This window comes from Lethenteron reissneri, chromosome 40, assembly GCF_015708825.2.
Source record: "Lethenteron reissneri isolate LAM-NWPU_2019-01 chromosome 40, ASM1570882v1, whole genome shotgun sequence".
Lineage (NCBI taxonomy): Eukaryota > Metazoa > Chordata > Hyperoartia > Petromyzontiformes > Petromyzontidae > Lethenteron > Lethenteron reissneri.
In genome coordinates, this window is record NC_083818.1 from 6,889,425 (window position 1) to 6,912,075 (window position 22,651).

At 45.5% G+C, this 22,651-nt stretch overlaps 1 protein-coding gene across 1 annotated transcript; it reads right to left on the reverse strand.

Annotated features, from left to right (window-relative positions):
- Positions 1 to 1,443: 1,443 nt before the first annotated feature.
- CDC42 (cell division cycle 42) lies at positions 1,444 to 22,651 on the reverse strand. Its single transcript, XM_061568180.1, has 6 exons — positions 22,469 to 22,651; positions 9,350 to 9,506; positions 7,227 to 7,299; positions 4,899 to 5,008; positions 4,095 to 4,292; positions 1,444 to 3,632 (listed from the first exon to the last, which is right to left on the reverse strand). Exons 2-6 carry the CDS (start codon positions 9,452 to 9,454, stop codon positions 3,543 to 3,545), a joined length of 576 nt encoding a protein of 191 aa, XP_061424164.1. The 5' UTR covers positions 9,455 to 9,506; positions 22,469 to 22,651; the 3' UTR covers positions 1,444 to 3,542.

Genomic DNA, 22,651 nt, shown 5'->3' on the forward strand with positions numbered 1-22,651 from the left:
ATCTGAAAAGTGACACCCTTTAGAAAGTAGAATGCATGACAGGTTCTGTCACGTCAAACTTTGGACAATCGTTGCTAGTAACGAAATCTGCTAAGGACGGTTAAACAAATGGGTCTGTGAGAAGAGCAGAGGGCTGCACATTTCTGGCTACAGGAAGATTTGTTAACCCAGCCAATCGGGAACAAACAAAAAAAAACCAACAATTAGTTTGACAAATGGTGGAGCAGCATTGTTGTTTTTTCAGCCTGGTTTGCACTTTGATAAGTGACCACCACCACTTGCCAGATGTTTGTGGCCAGGCAATGGCAGTGTTCAATGTCACCCCCTCCTGTCCAGGTGGCCGGTGGTGGGTTTAGGTTCTCCCAGTTACCTCGTCTATGAAACCAAGCTCATTGAGAATTTACCAAATATCCCCCACAATGCAGCACCCCGGCGAGAACGTCTCAAAACTCGATGAGGCCATGCTGGGGGAATAACTGGCAACACATTCCTGCGGAGGGAGCTGGTAGAAACGTTGGGTTGCTCGGTCAATGGACCAGGGTCAACGGCGGCGTGGTGTATTCCGCAAATATGGCCGACTAAGGGTGGGCACAAGCCGGCGTGTGTAGGTTAAACGTTGAGTTTTATAAGGGCACCACGGGGTGACCAGCACCTCCCCACCCAGCCCCACCCTCCACACCAGCCCCTCCCCACCCAGCCCCTCCCACCCAGCCCCTCCCATTTTTGGATGCACGACGGACAGAATAATCCCCCGTGGGCTGGTGTAACCAGGAGGTTCCTACCAGTATAACACGATATTAAACTGGTAAATAACATTCCACAATATAGGCTTTAAGTGACGTCGCGCCGTTTAATGCGAAAAGGAGCCGTCCACGTTTTGGGGAGGGGGGGGGGTGTATATTGTTAGGAGTGACTAAATGCGCAAGACGTCGACGTTTTAAATTATATTTGTTTTGCTTGCTAGGTCAACTTCAGGGTTACAATGGTCGAGCGCCGTCGTTGCGCCAGACCCAATCCGCAGCGCCCCGTTTAAATGATCGCGTCGTGTTCCAAATGGCCTTGACGAAAAAAAAACACACCGGGGTCAACATTAAACATTGCAGAATAATTAAAATAACTCGTCTATCATTAACGTACTGAGAAGATAAACGATACACACAATTGATGCATTGTTAACCATAAGGTACACGACTGCACGCGTGGTTGCAGATGTATGGCTCCGTTTTTGGGTTTTACCGTCCACGTATTGTTGAGTGATGCGACGACGTTTCGCACCACGTTGTTGGGTGCTTCTTCAGGAACTGAGAATCACGTTGCCCAAGCTTCCAGAATAATGGAGCGAAACGTTGAACATTATACCCAACAGCATGCGGTACAACCCAAAAAACGCATCGCTGCGCTATTAATCATGTTCGTAGGCTAGGAAATAAATCTCCTGTTAAGTGTCGCTAATGTTGGTTCTTTATTTAGAAGTTACAGTAGCCACAAGGCAAATTTAAACATTAGCTCATATCGATTACGATACCCACTCTCATTCGTTATACTTTTCACTTCGAATTTTTTAATGTTTTATCGTTTTACTTTTTTACGTTTACTCGTGATATTTATATTTGAATAATTTGTTGCATGAAAGCTGTGGTTTTGTACACAAACCGCTTTGCTCTCAATGGGCTCCACTGACCCTGTATATTCTTTTGCACGTTTGTTATGAAAAAGAAAGTTAGCAGTGGAAAAGTTAAAAAGCCAGAGCAACTTCCGAGCGAGATTAAACCATCGTACAGGCACCCATTCTCAAGGCTTAGGAGGAGCAGCTCAGTGGTTGAGGAGCTTTAAGCTGCAAAGTGTTGCGCGCACACACACGCTGCTCACCCAAACACTACCCTGCCGGACGCTTCAGTCTGTCACCTTTGCTTTTTTTCTTTTATAGCATCACTCCCAACGAGTGACACTTGGTCAGGGAATATTTAAATTGTACGGCGCCGGTCGACAATTCTCGGTTCAAAACTGCTTACGGGTGAACACCCCCCTTAAGAATGTGCTACGTATGGTCACCCAGCATGGCCAAACTGCTCTACCCAGGGCTTCATTATTGCCGGGATTGTCCGGGTCAACCCAGAAAATATTTCCGCACCCGGCACACCACATCCAGTACATTTCTGGCTATGGCTGTACGGACTCGTCACGTGCCACCTACTCCCCAGTCTACCAGCGACCCACAAATTATTCAGCAAGAAATAAAGCCCTGGCTTATTACCTATGTACAGGATGTAGTCACACTACTCACTACAAATAGAAATTACCATGTTCTGTTATTTATTTTTGACTTCGTATCAATTTTCACTTTAAAAAAAAAAACTTTCACCGACATGCTAAACTTTTACAGGTTTTTTTTGTTTTTAATATGCATTTAATTTCTCTAACCAACTTAAACGCGCGCTTTCCTTGCTCCGTTAAAAACATTCCAACAGCGATCTCAGGCTGGCAAGCGGGTTTAAAACGCGTCTCCCGTGAGCTGCAACGGCAACCCATCACCCTGCCCCACCTCCACGGGGTTGCAGGACGCGGTGACGCGTTTGTCACGACGCACGCTACGACTTGGTACACTTATAGCAGAGGCTGGACCCCCCCCCCCGCCGCCGCCGGCTGAACACCGCTCTCACCGCCACAAGCAGCGTCTCACATTTTGCGCGACAATTGACGTTTGCTACAAAACGCGTTTGGGGAGCAATGCCACGATGCTTGTACTTGCCGCTTGACATTGCGGCTAAACGTCTCCAATTCCGTTCATTGCTATACATACGTATGTAAACATTGGGGCGATTTACATATGTGCATATGCATGACGAGGAATATTTCCACGGGGTTTATCGCCGAGTCGTTTGTAAATGGCTGAATCGTGCGAGTCTCATTCCTTTTGTACGATTTGCGACAGGCGCCAGTACACACGCTTGTCAAATATCCACAGGTTTAATATTGTCGGGATGCGTTCAGTATCGTTTCAAATTATTTTTCAAGAAACAAAAAATAGGTTGTTAGACGGACAAAAAAAAACATTTTTTAAAACAACAAAGGGGGTTGGAGTTATATAATCATCGTTCATACAATTACACTCGTGTGTTGGCGCTTATTTTGTTACGACACACACTTTAAATGCCTCCACGGGAAGGAGGTGGTGGAGGAGTAGTACAAAATAACATACCGCGTTAAACTGCTTGTGCTGGACAGACAAAAAAAACACGGTGGGTGGGAAAGGTAGGCGGGGGGAGGAGCCGGGCCGGTGGGGGGAAATTGAGTTTAAAGGATGAGGAAAAGGAAGATGGGAAGGATTTTGACGATGACGAGGTTTGTCGGGTTATGGGAGGGGTGGAGGTACAGGGGGGGGGGGGGGGGAGTAAAAGGTTTTGTGGGTTGCAGAGAGACATCCAGGCCCATAGGATGGGCTATGGTCTAGGTGGCAGCACCACTGGTATATGATTATTCGAATTTAATTATAACCATCATCACTACTGCTGCTGCTGCCGCTGCTGCTGCCGTAGCAGCTCTTAGAGCAGAAGGCACTTTCTCCTCTTCTTCGGCTCGGGCGGTTCCAGCGCTGCCAAGATGGCTTCATCAAATACATTCTTCAGTCCTTTCTGTTGGCGGTAATGGGGGGGGGGGCGGGTCACACACAAGGGAAGAGGAAAAGGGGATACTCAGCACGAGCCAACGTCATGAAACCACCGCCCCCCTGCCCACCCCCAGCAATGGTTCGGATTTAAAATCCACCGTGTCATAACGACGACTACTAATGGGCTTGATGCTCGGTAGACCTCCCACGTATGTGCTCCCCCAGGGGAAGCATTGAAACAAACAAAAGCATTGTCATGAATTGCCACAGCCTGTACACATGCCAAGCTCCGTCGTTCCTTTCCGCTTGTGCGGATGACTTTTCTAAGTGTCCCTCGTATTAAACAATCGGATGCACTGCAGGCGAATACACTGCAAACGGACCGCGCGTGCTACGGATGATGTGGCGTTCGATTTGCTAAGGCAGCCCCCGTGATCTGCCGCAACTGTGTGTGAGCGTGACAGATGGAGGGAGGGGGGGGCGGCACCTGGGTGAGCGCGGAGCACTCGACGTATTTGACGGCCTTGAGGTCGCGCGCCAGCTTCTCGGCCGCCTCGCACGTGATGGGCTTCTGCTTGTTCTTGGCCAGCTTGTCGATGGTGCTGGGGTCGTCGCGAAGGTCGATCTGCGTGCCCACCAGCAGGAATGGCGTCTTGGGGCAGTGGTGCGTGATCTCGGGCACCCACTGTGGAATGGGCAGCGAAGGGGCACAGCTTTGAAACGGCACTTTTCAACCAAAAAGAACGGCAAGCGATTTGGACCAGCGTTTTCACACCAGTGGAATTAGCGCTGTACGCAGCATTTGATACGTTCTGTGGCAGCATTCTGCCTATTTTCTTTGTAATCTATCTGCTTTTCAACCAAAAGGACAAGCGATTTAGACCAGCGTTTTCAAACCAGCGACATTCGTGCTGTCGGTAGCATTTGAGAAGTTTTATTGCGGCATTATTACCCATTTTATTCGTAATTCACCCGTAATTTATGTCAATTGTGGATAAGGGTTGTGACTGCATAATAATAATAATATACAGCCCACTGTCAAGTACTGCTGGATGAAGGCCTTTCCCATGCCGTGCCAGTCATGGGGGTTTGTTTGACTATTACTCACCACTGAATAATATAGCACAAATGTTCACAAATGTTAAAGCAGCAAGGATACCCGGCTAGCAGTGACGATTCAGGGGGGGGTAACAGTCCGTGACCCAATACGTGGCCACCTCGGTCTCAACCCAACACCACAAACACCTAATGGCCGTGAAGCCACGGGCCACGTTACTGAGGGTGGCCTCACCTTCTCCTTGACGTTCTCAAAGGAGGATGGAGACACGACGGAGAAGCAAACAAGGAAGACGTCCGTCTGCGGGTAACTGAGGGGGCGCAGCCGATCGTAATCCTCCTGACCTGCACACAACACACCCAGGCCATCACCTCTTCGCGTAAGCACACGTGGATTTGCAATGCCATCATCATCGCCGTCGTCATCAAAAGACTAAGACTGCCTTCTGTGACCCCCGGCACCATCAACAGACTGTCACCACGATACGGTAACGAGTCGTCATTGATTGCAGCTGCACTTAAGAAAACTTCGCAAAGCACTGCAACGTTTGGCGACAAATTTAGCGAAGTTCCTGAAGAAACACCCAGAACGTGGAGCAGAACGTCGGACGTTGTGCCAAACAATTAGCACGGTTGGCTACGCACCTTCGATTAGCACGGTTAGCCAAGTATGGTGCGAAACAAGTTCAATGTACATACAACAACACGCGGTACGACCCGACAACACATCGGAGAACTGTACATCAGAGAAACCAGAATCAAAATCTTTATTTATGCTGGAGGAGTCTGATGAGCTATGAGGCTCTGTTTCACAGGATTATGAGCGTGTCAGATGGACGATATCAATAATACTCATTGTTGAGATTTTTTTTTAAATGGCAGGCCATTTCATTTGTGCTGCATAATTCCAAATTCGGGGGATTCATTCCTTGCAGAAGCTTGTGTTGGTGCTGCTGCACTAGATTATTGCGTTATTGGCAGAGCATTTGACAGAACTGGAGACAACCGAGCTGGAATGCGATGTAATCTGTCACATGACTTATCACGCAGATGGATCGCTTCCGCTGGCAAACGTCACTGTTTCCAAAGCTGCTAATGTTGGCAACTGCAGAGGTTACTAGATATTTTCATTACATTTTGAAGACGTCACATCTTTTAAAATTCTACGATATGAATTTACCATTTGATAAGTTCATGGGTTACTTTTTAAATGTACTCTATTTTCACTTGATGCCTTCTAAAAAAGTAGATTTTGTACAGACAATAAAAACAAGCCATTCTTCCAGAGATTTAATAAGTTATGTTTTGGTGTTGCGATTTAATCTCGGCATCGATTATTCTTCGTCTCTTACGATTGAATATGCATCGTTTCTCTTTTCCCCATCAGATTGAGTTTCATATACACATTTAACTTAAATTATTTGAGCATCATTTGCATAAACCGTTACTAACCGATTCCCGCACGCACAATTCCATGCATATATCGTGAGCATAAGAATCAATGTTATAGAACTAAACTATAAACTATGTATATTTTACCAGGTAAGGCCCACCAAGCTATAGAGCTTTATCATAAGTAACTTCGCCACAATTGATAGCTCAACAACAGTGGCTTGTCGAAATTTATGGCAGCCAAATACTCTGAAACCCTTAAATGCAGAAGAATCTTGTTCAGTGTTAAAATCTACTTTCAAAACAGCAAATTACATTTCAGGGAACATTTCCTGAGTGGCATAAAACTGGAACGGCTGGGGAAACCCCATGGGAAAAATTCAAGTGGACAACACTCAAACGCTACACACAGAACCTGCTAGGAACGTGCCTGCACTGCCCCCTACACACATCACACATCAGGCGATAGCTGAATCTGGCGACAGCCAAATTTGGCTGTCGCCTGATGAAGCTAGTTGTCGCGTGATGAAGCTAGTTGTAACTACTGGTGAAACGTCGTACTCGAATTGTAAATGTTGTGGATTTGCTCTCCAATACACCTTGGTGTGCTGTACTAGTGACGAATTGGCCACGTTCTGTTTACATGACAAACCTAACTAATTGGCTGTCGGGTGGTGGCGGGTTTAACACATTTACGTGATCTAACTAAAAAAACCTATATTATGGATGATAATGGTCGCGAAAGCCGACGTGTTAATGTGAGTTTATGTCAACCGTGGGCAGTTCGACCATTGTGGACGTTCGTGTCGGACAGTTTAAAGATGTGGGATAGAGACAATTCTCTCTCTCAACTTCATTTTTCCCATAAAACTGGCAATGTAACAACAGTGCACCCTTCCCCAGGAATTCTATGAATTGTCATGGGTCAGTCACACTTCAATTATTTTGTCTTCTTTTTACCACATTATTTTCTCTCCAATCCTTTTTACTCGTATGTCGAGTTCTGTAAACTCCATTCAATGATTCTCCACAGATTCGACGCAAGTAATATTTGCATCAGAATTTATTTGTTGCCGAATCGTTACACCCCTACTTAAAACAAAAGCTTGTGCCTTTCAGCACATAGGGATAAAAACAGAACATCAAGATGTTACAACTGCCACATTCTTACCCGCCGTGTCGAAAAGGCCCAGTGTGTAAGGCTCTCCACCGATCATCACCGTCACCGCATAATTATCAAACACCTACAAAACAAAAACAAACGAGCCTTATGTTGCCTCAAGACTGTTGAGCCAAGCGTCATCAGCAAGCACCGATTCAGGCCGGCACGGAACACGACGAGTTGGTATGGTCAGCACCATGCCCGGCTGACTTTGCCTCCCTTCGTTTGATTCCTGGCCACAGCTGACATCGTATCATAGGCGAATGATATCCTAGGACTTGGCTTTAAATAAGTGGTACCTGTTGCTAAGTGTGTACACCTAAAAACGGTGGAGATGAAAGGGTTAAACACATACGCCAACATGCATACCGGCTTACTCGGTGGCACGCCTACTTGCTGCTCACATTTCAGTGCATGTACGAAGGTATGTTGTACGTTGAACTTTTTTCGCACCGTACGTACCCAGCCGTGCCCTCTATGAATAATAATCTGACAAGTATCCCAACCTTGAGGACTGATCCCTAAGTGTACACAAGCCAATCGTGGTAAAGAGGTCAGCAGGACCGATATTTTTGGCACCAACAACCCCGTGCCATTTCTTAATTCCTTTTTTCTTTATCCTGTCGTTGCTATAAGGTCGACAGCCAAACTTCAAGGTCCTACATTGTCATCACCACCGTCGACTTGTAGGTCTTCTCCTCTGAGGTGCCACTCCAATACCCGTCTCAGTACCGTGCCCTCCCCCCCCTCCTCCTCCATCCTGTGTAAGTGTCTTACCCATCGCAACCTTCTCTTACCGATTACACCCCACAATATCGTCTCATGAAAATAGACAAGTTATTTTACCCGACACTTTCACAAAATTCCTAGCGCCTTTCACGTCCACATTTATTTCCTAGGCCACACATTTATTCTCTCGTTTCTCCGTTAAAATCAATCGTCTATACATATTTTACATAGCAGACATTCTAAGGCAAGCTAATAATCCAGGTAAATTTTACATCTGCCGATGTCACGTGCCTAGAATTGATTTGCTTATTTGCCTTCTTAAATATTTTTGCCAAGAATGCCACTGGTGTGCATGCATTCTTATGGAACCAAGTGCATTATAATAACACGGAGAAGAACGGATGCGATCGTGTTTGGCACTGGACTTTCCGCAGGAGGAGTTTGCAGCGAGTCAACACGGTGGTGTATCCACTACCGGGTACATTTATTTGGGGAATTACTAAAGTGCACCGCCATTAGCAGAGTAAACATTAAAATATTCCAGGACTTCATAACTAAAAGAACCATGTTGGGCCCAAGTTAAAGGTTTCATTTTTACCCGCAAATGGTAAAAACCATTATCACCAATCACCGTTGTAAAAGGCAAATATTTGAATAGACCGACACCTGATGATGGGAAGATGTGACCAAGGAAATAATCGTGTATACAGGATGTTCTCCTATAACATGTGTTTTTAAAACGCTAATTGGATAGAATGCCATGAATGTATGAGGTAACACATTTTTATAATGTGAATTGGATACAACGTAATCGAGTGAACAGAACTATGTCGCGCGAGTAGCAATAAGCGGTTGTATGGCTACCTAGGCGTAGCGCCACACAAGGCGGTATGCTTCTGGATGCTTCTAAATGATACCCACGCGCCTCAGTGTGTGTGGCCTGCGTGCGCATCTTACGTGATATCACGGACTGCGCTTTACTCTGCATTAGAATTTATTAAAATGCGGTGTTCTTCAGGAATGCCACTACGACCGCGATGTAGGAGAGGACTTCACTTGAACCACAGGCTCTCTCAAAAGGGCTTGGATCGTCAATGATGAGCGCACTCTCAACTTACACATGACACCCGAGCAAACCTCCATCTTCTACTCCAGTGACGGCACTGAAGTCTGGCGAATTAACAAGTGTGCACATCACAAAATTTTTTAAATGTCTCATCAGTGCCCCATCACCCTTACCCCAATCAGGATCCACAGAAACATGTTATCTACGCATTAAATGTGCTCTATTACCACCAATGTGTATTTCTAATCAACTCCCTGCTGCCGACAGCTATTCGGCCACCTCTACAACGGACTCCAGACGCTGGGGATAAGCGGTCGCCAAGTCATTGCACACTCACCGTTGGCACGTACTCCGAAGGGAACTTATTGGTGGTGTAGGAGATGAGCAGGCAGGTTTTACCCACAGCTCCATCACCCACCACCACGCACTTTATCGTCTGCATCTTCGCTTGCTACAAACACGGAGACGTCGGCCGGAACTTCTTGTGCACGCGCCTACAAAACAACAGAGCAACACACAGTCCATTAAAAACAATGCTTTTCTTGCACGTAAATAACTCGAGCAACAGAAGCCAAATAATAAACACGGGCTGCACGAGTCTACACCAATGACGAATGAGCATCCAGGTGATGGCATCACTGTAAACACATTCCTGCGGAGGGAGCTGGTAGGAACGTTGGGTTGCTCGGTCAAGGGCCAGGGTCAACGGCGGCGTGGTGTATTCCGCAAATATGGTCGACTGTGAGGGTGGGCACAAGCCGGCGTGAGTAGGTTAAACGTTGAGTTTTATAAGGGCACCACGGGGTGACCAGCCCCTCCCCACCCAGCCCAAACCTCCCCACCCAGCCCCTCCCCTCCCATTTTTGCATGCACGACGGACAGACACAATAATCCCCTGTGGGCTGGTGTAACCAGGAGGTTCCTACCAGTAATACGCTGGCATACCTGTAATATGCCACTTTACTATCGGAGCCCCCAGTCAACCTATGCTCTGTGGCAAGTCGCTCGTTCTCCAACGTTACCCCCCCCCCCCCCATAGCCTTGAACACCCTTCCACAAGCCACCCGTGCTGTCGACTCGCTGGTCAAGTCTCAACATTGCCAGCTCTGACACCTGCGACACCCAGAAGTCACTTCCACAGTTCACGATTACAGGCTTCTGTGATGTACAGTCATGTATGCTCGTATTCTGTGCGTTTGTATTAACCTAAAGACTGCCAAGGCATGCATGGGATGCTAAATCATTACCCAATTATGTCAATGCCACTATAATGTAAACACAGCTAGTGACATCCAGCATATCCAAGCAAACAATTGTAATTGGGCAAAAGAGTTTGAAGTCAAAGTTCAACCAAATAGGGTGTAATAACCAGTTTGCCAAGTTAAATGGGACAAATAATCACTGCCTTAAAATTCGTGAATTGCCCTGTTCTGCCACGAATCAAATTTCATGCTTGTAGAACTCAGCTAACAGTATTTCTTTGTTTATACAATTTAAATAGCACTTAACTATGAAATCCAATAGCAAATTAACATAAATTATTACGTTAATTACACCACAAACGATGCACAGAATCGAGCGAGACCACAGCTTCATGAAAATTATTCCGCGAAACGAATACGGTAAAAGACAAAGATAGAAACGAAGAGGCTAACACCAAGCCCGGCCGCCTTTGTCTCCCTAGTGGCGATGTTTACACTTCGCACCAGGTACTCGTTTGAGGTTGAGTCGAAACACCACCAATGGGATAGTAAAAACATACAAATTGAAAACTGTCTCCCCGACAGACCTGGTCTTCACCTGAGGACGGCTGCTTGCGTTGTGGCCGAAACGTCGTGAGAATTATTTTATTATGTTTTATTTTTATTATTTCCCTTCTACGTGACTTACCGAAAAAACCAAGAAGATGAATCCCTGCAGTCACGAAAGCTTTAAATCGAAAAATGAAAACTACTCTTTAATAGAATCGCGTATCCGAATCGTGGAAGCCCAGCAAGGAGAGAGGGGAGGGGTGTTAAACTGACACGCAACAATCACACGATAATCCTCCTAAACACAACCTACACTTCTCCACCACGCCCAGCGCGGCTAGCACCCACCCCAATCCAAAGTCGACTTCATCCACCAGGCAGGGAAAACCCAGCGCTGCTCCACACCCACCCTCACACCTACCGCCAAATCGTAAAAGGTGCCGATAAGAACCCCTTGTGCGCTTGCAACCGCCCCCAAATGGAGCGTCACCCATGAGCGCGCACTCGTACGGCGCGCGCACGTACACACACGGCTGTGTCGCGGTGTTCAAACCGAGCACTGTACACAGATTGTAATCCGTCTGGGCCGGCTCTCAAATTTCCGGCCGAAAATACTTTTTTTTTCACGCTCCCCCCCCACCTCACCCCATACGCGCGCACGGTAAAAAGGGCCGTTGTATTCTTTTTTTTTATAGGGGGTAGCAGAATATATCCAACGTCTACATCTCCTCGGTTGCAAGAGGCATGTACTTTACACCCGACAGTTATGTTTGGTTTCCTCCCTCTCCACCTTGTAAATGTAATATGACACTTGCTTACAACACGGCGGTAACAAATATTTGAAAAATTTCGTTAAATTCCTTCCTTGAAATTCTCTATTAAATGATCACCCGAGATTATACACTCTTTTTCTACAATCTTATGGGGAGTGTATTTTACGTACGCGTACATCCCTATGTGATGGGGAGTTGTTTGACCAGACTTTACCACACTGGTCAATGTCGGTTTGGTGAAGGGGGAGCAGGTTTAGATAAAACTCACAACTGATAACAGCCAGGAATCACGGATCATAGGATTCATAGCACATTGCGCTAACCACTGATCTTGCTGCACCCCCCTCCCCCAGACCCCACTGCTTATGAAATGGTAAGACACCAATAAGAACTCTTCGCGCTACTTCACGAAGCTTCATCTTGTGGAGAGCTGGGTGGTGGTGCCTACAGAGCACCTGAAATCCAGCACCGTGGAGGTGTGGGTTGGCGAACGGCACCAATGTCGTGAAACTCCCTTCCAGGTAGACGTTGAGGTGCCATACCCTGACTTGGCAGGAGAAGGCAGTACAGCAAGTGGGACTAATCACCTTCTCTCTCCATCTGTATGGAGTGTTGCTCCCTCGCGCGCGTATGGGGGGAGTTTCCTCCCACTTGTAGAATAAACACTCTTCACGAATTAGCCAAAAACATCTTAAAATAAAATCCAAACGCAACTCTCCTAAAAAGGTCACAATTCAAGTGCGGCTCTCGCGGATAAATAAGTAAATGATTGTTATATTATTATTCTTTGGATCTTTCGGTAAAGGTACCGTCACTCCCTCTCTCAACATCTCTACAGTGACACGGCACTCCTGCTGCCTCATACTTCAGCTGAATCGTCCTCTTCTCGGGCTGCGTCTTCCTCCACATTCTAAGAATGTCTGCCTTTTATGCGACAAATACTTCTCCAAATGGTTGCATAGCTCCCGCTCAATAGCTGACCAAACCAGCTTTGCCATACCTCAACGACTTCCTCCTTCTCGAAATGCTTTGTGCTGTTGCTATCCCATACCTGGCTATGACCCCATATTCTTCGCATGACGCTTCATGCCAATTCTGCTCAATAAACAGAGATCTCCTGCTGTTCCTGTTTTTGAAAGCATGTTACATTTCCTCCATCTAGGACCAAATCAAATTAAAAGCGTCCGACAAGTCGAATGGCGGAAGCTACAGCAGGGTGGGTGCATAGGCGGTGCTCAGATGGGCGATCACTCCTGCGCATGCTGCAGGGCCTGCGCTGTGCGTAACAGAGGTCAGTGCAACAAAATCTATTGTGACACTGTACTATGCTCCCCACCTTCACCAACCCCGGATGGAGCAGTGGGGGAGGCGTGGTCAGATATCCCTCAGAACCCACACGGTGCTGGTAGGCCCTAATCTAACAATGGATAGATAAAAAGGGTTGTAAATGTACACGTCCATTTCATTTACCTCAACCTGCTTATAGTGATAATCCACCGGTCCAATTCTGAAGTGGGTTTACTCTACTCCCTGCTTATACGAATCATCATATTTTGCTCATCCACTGTAAGCATACCAAATATTGTTGACATTCAAAGACTAAGGCGCTCCATGGTATATGTTTGCAGTCGGCACAGATTGTAAAACGAGATGTATACTGTCATACAACTCGAACAGAGAAGAGCTAGGAATGGGAAATGCTCAACTGTTACGATATTGCAGGTAAGATCATCAGACTATAGATGAACCTGTACCATGGGACTGGGCTTGCCAGTGATCATGAAACATCAGAATGAAGGGCAGGTTTGCCAGAAGAACCAACATTCCAGAATTCTCACCTTGAACGGAGACCACATCACCCCAATCCCTCCACAGGATCCTAATCCAATTCCAAATTAAATTAAGGATCACACTCACCATCTTCATGATCCACCAGGGATTCGGCCCTGTCTACCTCTGCACTATCAAATTGCTCTACTTCGACACAAACTCTCCGCACCAGAAACCAAGGCCTTTTGTTAAAACCCCCAGTCATCCTTAGCTCAGGAGGAGGTAGCCCATTCTCCTATGCTGCCCCTAGTCTGGAACTCCCTTCCCTTGATATCAGAGCTATCGACTCCCTGCCTAGGTCTGGACTCAAGAGTTTCAGTTTTTCCTTTCCTTACAATTGACTGCCTGTTACAAAGCAAATACCCCCCCCCCCCACTGTTACCGTACAGTATCTTTAGATGCGGTCACATTTCAATGCCGTGTCAATTCAAGTCGTATCGTATCACGAGTGTATTTGCCATGTACTTGTGAATGATACAAGTTTGTAAGTAGGAGGTTTGTCAGTTAGAAGTTGTGATCGCAATGCAGCTTTGGCTAATTCTGGTATCAAGGTTAAACAATAGACAATGTGAAAATTCACCTTACCAATTAATGATTAAAATGTTAAGCTTGGGGGGGGGGGCAAAATTTGATTCCAGAATTTACAATCATTTTTGTTTGCAACTGTAGGTAGTGTAGAGTTTCTACTGGCTGCAGGGTTTCCATGAACTAATCAAACAGAAAACTCGTTAAGGAAACCACCAAGCATGGACACAAAACACTATTTTCATCAATGGATGAAAGAAACCTAATATGCTTACTGCAAACTGGGGCCTAAAGGTGAGTTTCCCTCACAGTAATTGCTTCTCATTGAGGTCTACAGTTTAGTGTCCCTGCTGAAGCAAAGTCCAAGAGAGATACGGTCAGCAGTTCTCCAAGTTTGGGTAACAAAACGTCGGTACTGAAGAAGCCTTATGCTTAATGTGGTTATCGCTCAGCAGTGCGGTAAGCACAATGCTTAATGGGTCTATGGTGAAATGCAACTCTCCCTGATTCTAAGAAGTTGTGGAATCACTGCTGTCTTGTCGATCGATATCGACCTGAGGGAAGCAGAGCTGTGACCTCCAAATGATTGGATTAAAACATGGAATGCAATCTGACTTTAAATGTATCTCCCCCCAATTGTATTCTGAGTCACGAGCTCACGCACAGATGTCAGAGCACAGCCCATAGAGATTCTACAAAACTGCTCGCAAGATCCCTTTAAGCGACCTTTTATCCGCACAATAGGGGCTTGCACTTTCCCATGTGCCCTGCTATAAAAGTGTTCGTCGCACGATTGACAATTTTAAATATTTAATGGTCAGAGGTGGAACTTTCTCAAATTCAAGCGAAAACCCAAATTGTGTGTGGTAATTAATAACTAGACTGATCATCAACTTCAAACACTTATACTTGGTTTCATCATCGGTGGCCGTCATCAAGGCTTAAGCAGTGTCGTACATTTCGTGTTTTTTGGCAAGGTGCATCATATAAATGCTACACTTTTAGTTTTGGCAAGGTATACGATAGAGAGCAACGCCAGAGTGCAGATCCATGGTCAGCAGTCTTTGTAGTACAGTAGGTACAATTCAAGTTGTGTTTCTGAATAATTGTATCTGCAAGTCCATTGATGGAACAACATTGCAGAGTTTCTTAGCCCCCATAGATAAGAGGACTGATGTCAAAGAGGATGACGGTTACAAAGTATTAAAATATGCATCTTCACCAGCTGAAGAACGGATGTAACAACGTCTAATGGAACTCACCACAGTCCTTCATACGACTTCTCAACAATGACTTATAAAACATCAGTCTCTTCAAAAACGAACACACCGTTCCGCACTTACAAGCGATCTTGTAAACAGCACGGCAAAAGGTTGCGTGCATTGATAGCTGGCACATTACCCAGTCCATCTTTACATTACTGGTCATTGTCTGCAAACATTATTGATACTCGGTCAACATGGCTTAGAATCAATTACGCTGCCGCACAGACGCAGGAAGTGCCGAAGATGTATTCAGCGAGGACGGAGGCTCAGTTGTGCTACATATCTCACGGGTTGCATTACGGGTTCTGCCGCGTGTTGTTCGGCTCAATGCCCGACGTTATGCTTCACGCTGCCAGGAGCTTTTTCAGGAACTCAAGAGAGCTCCAGCAGAACACCAAGTACAACTAAAAAACAAATGGAAGAGATTGTTCGACGTCCTTTTTGGCCTCCTGCCCAGCATGGTAGGCTGCCCAATGCCTCTCGTTGACACCGTCACACGGTGCATGCAACATCGCTTCCTTAGGAAGTGGAAGTGAGATGGGTGAGGGCTTCCTGCTGGTTTCATGGTGAGCGCAAGGGAACAACCGCACTTCCTTTGACAGGAAGCTCAACTGAGGGTCTGTGGCCAACGTAACGTGCCACGTCTCAGCCACTTCAGAGCCCTCGTTAAAAAAAAAGTACAATTACAGCCCTTTCCAATCCACTGCTGGACAGTCACCCACGCCATGTCAGTCATGGCAGTTTCTTGACCATACTGGTCAATGCAGGATTACGCGAGGGATGACGACCCAGGATCATTTCGGCTATTACTCGCCAGTGAAGGTAGCCATGAACATACATTTAAGGTTGTTGGCGGATTTATTGCGCAGTGCGCAGACCACTTTGCCACCCCTCCACCCTTATACCCGTTACAAAATAAGCTGAGTAATCCATAAAAAACCGCCTCTTCACTACTGGATTGAAACAATAACAAGAAATGAACTTTTTCTAACACATTCATCAGAACATCACGACAGGTCCATGTTCAAAATAGAACAAACCAAGACACGACTCGCATAACAAAAAGGAAGGTGGCTGCCGACTGCTGCACAAAGCTGTGCCTTTGCACTAGGAATGTAACAATGACAAAGACGATGTTTCTTCTTGGTTCTTTCGGTAAAGTCACGTAGAATGGGAATAATAAAATAATAAAAATAAAACATAATAAAATAATTCTCACGACGTTTCGGCCACAACGCAAGCAGCCGTCCTCAGGTGAAGAACAGGTCTGTCGAGAAGACAGTCTGAATGACAGACCTGTTCTTCACCTGAGGACGGCTGCTTGCGTTGTGGCCAAAACGTCGTGAGAATTATTTTATTATGTTTTATTTTTATTATTTTATTATTCCCATTCTACGTGACTTTACCGAAAGAACCAGGAAGATGAATTCCTGCAGTCACGAAAGCTTTAAATCGAAATACGATGTTGTTCGAGCTCACACTGAATCGTGTGTAAAATTTTGTTTTTGGATTCGCATTGCACTGTATTTCACGGGTTCGAGTGACCTGCCAAAAGTGCTTGCATTTGAATTGATGCGAGTGAAATTATGCTCTTCCAAAGGGCCCTGTGGCCCTCTGGGAGAGCATAATTTTATTTGGACGCACAGAAATGTTAAGGAGACATTTGTCTGATTATCTATGTTTCCAATCGTTGTCCATCTACCAATGATGATTCAACATTCAGGATGAAGAAAGCCTCACCCAGCCATTTCCAATCCTCAAGATCCTGTGATGCAACGATCAACGCAGCTGCACATGGGGTGGAGATCTCATCCCTCCATCTCTGCGGTGGATGTCCCTTTGGACGCGTTCGCTCCTTTGGCTAGCACTCCATCACTGGTCTCGACCACCTTATTCGCGAAGTGTTCTGCACAACCCACGTACTCCTTTCTTAACAGATGATGTGATAGCTATAAACTTGCACGTTCCTCCTTATGTGTGTCTGAGTGCAATTCCAAGTGTACAACTCTCCATGTCTCCGTTTACTTTTCAGGTTTTATTCCATTTTTTATATTTGTCAATGTCCATGTTTCTGCACCACATGTCAAGTAGGTAATATACACTGATAAAAAACGTTCCTTCCATCCAAATTTTTTTTATTAAATCTCCTTTTAGGTCAGACTAGAGCATATGGAGACCCGGAGGAAATAGACAGGGAAGGAAACCTGCAGAACATATGGGAATACAAATATACAAACAGAAAGCTTTTTAAACAAACTCAGATTCAAGATTAAACAAACAATTGAACATAAATGAAGCAAAATCACTCCGAGGAACTACTTTGAATTTGTAAAAAAATTTACGTAACATTAATCATAAAGTGATAACATTCTCGCCAAAAATAGAATGCAACATATTCGTGATAGTTTAACACGTAGGCTTTCTCGACCAATATTATTCATAATCAACGTTTTTGGGTTTAGATCGCGTTATTTATAAATGCGTCGTAACCCTCCACCACCCCACACGGCCAATCAGTAATAAAGTGTCACGTTGACAAAAGACAAATAGTTCACTGCTTTAGCCCACCTGTGTGCTGAAGCGTGAAACCACAACATTTTTAAATGATTGGCCGTGTCGGGTGGTGGAGGGTTACGACACATTTATAAATAACGCGATCTAAACCCAAAAACGTTGATTATGAACATTCGTGATAGTTAATATCGCCACGATCAGCTTCGACCAATCTACTGCCCGATGAAGCTCCCCCCCCCACTCCAAGGCAATGCAAACTCTCAGTCATAGAAAAAAAAAATTATCTGGCTCCTGGGCACGAATCGACTTCTTGCTCCATCTTCACAAAGGATGAACTCTCAGGCATGCTCATCTTCTTGGTTCTTTCGGTAAAGTCACGTAGAAGGGAAATAATAAAATAAAAAATTAAAACATTATAAAATAATTCTCACGTTTCGGCCACAACGCAAGCAGCCGTCCTCAGGTGAAGGTCTGTCGGAAAGACAGCGTCTGAATGCTGTCTTTCCGACATACCTGTTCTTCACCTGAGGACGGCTGCTTGCGTTGTGGCCAAAACTTCGTGATAATTATTTTATGTTTTATTTTTATTATTTTATTACTTCCCTTCTACGTGACTTTACCGAAAGAACCAAGAAGATTAATCCCTGCAGTCACGAAAGCTTTAAATCGAAAAATCTCAGGCATGTTTTTTTCTCCTTTACCGGCCCCCCCTCCATCGCGCTTTTCCCGACCACCGCCAGCCATCACGTTCCTTCTTCCAAAGCCCAACTCATTTTCTTAACAGCCAATACTATGCCCCTCATCGATCATGGCCACAATTGTAAGTGTAAATCAATCACTTCCCACTCCAAAATAACGAAGCTCCTTCTGACGAACTACAATGTTGCTGACAAAAAGTCGAGCGTTGGTGACGCATGCCTCTAATCAAGCACTGTGGAGGCGAAGGGTGGTGGACCACACAAATAATGTAATACACCGACGCCAGCAGGCATCGATGCGCTATACCTTGGCTAGACAGGAATCATGTAGTGCAGAATAATACAGACCAATCTCCATGAGTGCCCCTTTCGAACGTGGGTTTTCAATGGATGCTCCAGTTTCCTCCCAGAAGCATAAAAACGAATTGGCTGAAAAAATATTAATATATGGAGGGCCACAGACTGGACAATTGACGACGCGTGCCAACTCTGCCTGGCTGCCTTCCCGCTTGTCTGCGATTCCTCACTCCTCCAAACCATTATCTGGGAGAACATGTTAAGAGCACTACAAATGTAAATTATCATAAAAAGGCAACGCGTGATAAGTGAAACTGCATTCTCTACGTCCGTCTGTAAAAGTCAATTTACCAAGGCGAGGCCAACCGTCTATAATAAAGACATTCACAAACACCAAATGTCACCCACAAGGTGCCATGAACACAACGCAAGCACAAACGTCCACCGCATCAGATTCAGCAGAAGCATTATTACCAAAACGGAAGCACAGCCACAGTGAAATCCTGCTTCAAAACTGCAACAATGGCAACTTGAGCTGGGTCTGGGGCCAAACCTGGTCAAGCGATGCTCTCATGTTGTGTCCTCTGCTCCGCTCTCTTCTCTGCGTTGGCTCATCAAGATGCCATTTTGGTTAACGTCGTGGATGCCACTGGACCACGCCAGCATTTCGATGCTTCCTCTTTGTAGAACAGATATGGCCAGGGACCTAACTTAAGGAAGTCATGTCCAAAGCAGTGTGAACCAATGCACCACCCATTCCAAAGAATCCATTACTCCGCAATTTAATGGAAACGAACGGCAATAATGTGATCAAACTGCGCAACAAGAATGAGTGAAACTACTAAGTGACCTTTTCAGTTTTCAGTGAGGAAAAGCTGATTATTTTCGTTATAGTTGTTGGGAGAAGTGTTGCAGTGTACTACACAAAGGAGTTTTAAAGAAAGAATAACTACTCTACTGCCTTTCCTTTCATCTCCTCTGACAAGCCATTATTCTGTCCAGTTATCTCAGTAAACATCTCATTATACTCTAACAGTCTTCTTGGTCTGAACTGGAAAAGACCTCGACAAAACCGGTTTGTAATAAAAACTTTAAACACGTCTTATGTAACCTTTATATACCACATTTACTCTTTGCTCTGCCACACCTAATAAACCGTACAATTTCTGTGTGACTGCGTTGAGATTTTACACATTTTTGCTCATGCCATGTTGTACACAACGGGTAGAGCAGTATAGCAATGGTTAGTGCACTGCGCAACGTACGAGAAGACCTAGGCTCGATTCAGACAATCCGGTCAATATTGGCCATTAATGCTCATCAGTGGAAAGTGATATGTAAACTCGTCTTTCACCCAACCCGCAATGACCAGCTTGGTGACATGTGGTCAAAGAATTCCCGTGACGACACGCTGTAGAGGGGCCACCATCGAGCAGTCAATTGACAAAGAGCGTGATATTCTACAAGTGACAAAGGACCTGACAATAAAAATTGTGAAATGGTAAACCTCTTATTTGCTTTAACCTACGACGGCATTTACACTTTAAAACGCTTGCCATTCGAGGTACAGTGTTAATAAACGCAACTGACGCCAACAAAAAGAGCAAACACCTCGTATTATTGCCAAGCCGGGCGTGGTGGCACACGCCTCTATGATCCGGACCTTTGGAGGCGAGGGTTGGTTGGATCCCACAATTGTGGCACTCCCAAACCCACTGGGGCTGCAAGGTGAGCCCAGAAAATGACAGTAAAGGGAGACGATGGAATCCATCTGTGCAGACCTATTAGCGCAATCACTTCACATGCCCCGGGGTGCGCTCCCGAGCGCTCTTTGGTTTCCTCCCACACAGCTAAGATGCCAATAACCGCAATTATTCAAACATATTAATGATGCAGAACCCTCCTCGGTGAGGATTTTAAAAAATAAACAGTGGTCATTATTATTGTAATATAAACTGTGTGTGTGTATGCCGGTCCAAAACGAGGTCAAAGATTAGTGGGGGGAAAAAAATAGATATTGCAATCTTTTGAGGTAACTACATTGATGGTATAATTAAATTAGTGATGGCAAAGTGACGACTGTTGAGCGTGATAACCTTTCATTGGTGAGGCTTCAAACTCATCTTGAACAACACGGGACACGGGCTGTGCAATTGGACTAAGGTAACCGTGTGGTTACATCTTTTACAGTGCTGGAGACTGGATATTTTTGGCTCTTTCACTGAAAATTATCAAGGTATTCAATCAAAAGAACAGCTGTTTAACGAGATAAGTTTGACCGGTTTTTTTTAAACTACCTCCTTGAGGTTGGTTGTAATTTAAACCGTTTCTTGGGGAATGCATAAACCTGGTTTTCGTAAAATTCTGGCCACTGGCTAATCAGGTGTTTAATCTCGAGTGATTTTCTAGTTTAAATCTTTGTTTATCCAAATGAAAAATCGGTTGATCTTAACCTGTGTTCATTCAACGCCGAGTGGGAAAGCATAAATTCGGTTTTAAATCAGCTAAACTTAGCCAATATGATTAACTAATTTATAAAGTACGAATTCAAATCTGATTTTAACATGGTTTGGTTAAAGATAAATCGGTGCTCCCTTTTGGTCTAATCTCATCAGATTTTGGAAGCTCAGCTGGTTGTGAGCCTGAACACGGCTTAGATGATTAACGACGATCGTTCTTGCCGCTGCGGGACTACGTGTTTGACAGTGGAGGACAGTACATCAACATAAAGTACTGTACCTCTCGGGTTTCCATTCACCCCCACCGCCTTCAACTTCTTGTGAAACGGTTGTCATGTTTGGGGGGGTAAAGCGGTGACGCCTGGTAAGCCGATTGTCCTATATACACCTGGTGACCCAAGTTTGACTCTTGCCCACGGCAAACACAAGTGGAGAGATTGATATTCGATCCGATCCTACAACCAAACAGCATTGACCGGTTGTGGTTATGTACGATTCAAACAACCCCCGTGACCAACCTGGGGTTGGGGGGGTCGGCCCTCATCCAGCAGTAGATCGACAAAAAAGATCAGCTGTACAGGTACAAAATCAGTGGACCGACTATGCGGGGAATGAAAGCTTATTTAGGCCGATCTGCGTTCTGTATCCCCACATTTAACAAAAATGTGTTTTAGTCTATCAGCCTATTGGTTTTCCAGCCCAATATTATCCATCGTTTGTTCAAGCAGATACACTTTGGGCAGGATTAAACGTTTAGTGTCTCATCAGCTGCCGTCAAGCTTGGTTAAAACAAACGCTGCTGGGTTTGTTGGCTATAGGAAAGGGCGACTCCCATGTCAACGACGAGGCGCGGATGAACGTAAATTCGATATTGTACCCAAACTCATGACGCGTTGATACGGAGGTATTATGGTGTGGGGTGGGGGGGGGGGTTAAAACACAACTTGAATATACATAGAACCTATTTTATATCCTTACGTTTTAACACGACGCGGCTTTCTAAACCCAAATGTCTCCCCGGCGCCGAAACATTTCCGGTCTTAATAATTCCTGAAGCATAAAACCTCCTCAACAGCTCTTCTCTCGTATCGCAGTCTTACAACAACGATCTCCTCACACACACACACAAAGGTAAACACCCCCACCGCAAACTAAACGTTTAACACCCAGTGACGTTGTCTTTACACTCCAACGAAACAAACTCGACGCTAAAAAAATAGAAATCGCCCACACCACCACCACCACACAGCCCAGGCCTAGTGCAGGCTGTCCACATATAACGCCCCCCCGATCGCTTTTCACGACAATTCAACGGGTACGAACAACACAAACTCCGACGCTCACCTCGACTGCTTCACTTCGTCTTCACCTTTGTCGACGGCACGCACGAGTCGTCTTGGGGTGGTCGTTGTCGTTGATGTAAACGATTTAAATTGTTACCCCGATGGCGGACGGCCGCTCACCGACGAGTGGAGGGGCAGGGCGTTGTCAGCGCGCGGGGTTTCCTGGCCAAGGCGAGCGGCTATG

Coding starts and splice junctions, on each gene's coding strand:
- CDC42 (XM_061568180.1), bottom strand. CDS start 9,454: ATGCAGACGATAAAGTGCGTGGTGGTGGGTGATGGAGCTGTGGGTAAA. Junction 7,300..9,349: donor CTTCGGAGTACGTGCCAACG/GTGAGTGTGCAA, acceptor TTTGTTTTGTAG/GTGTTTGATAATTATGCGGT. Junction 3,633..4,094: donor AGTGCTCCGCGCTCACCCAG/GTGCCGCCCCCC, acceptor TACCGCCAACAG/AAAGGACTGAAGAATGTATT.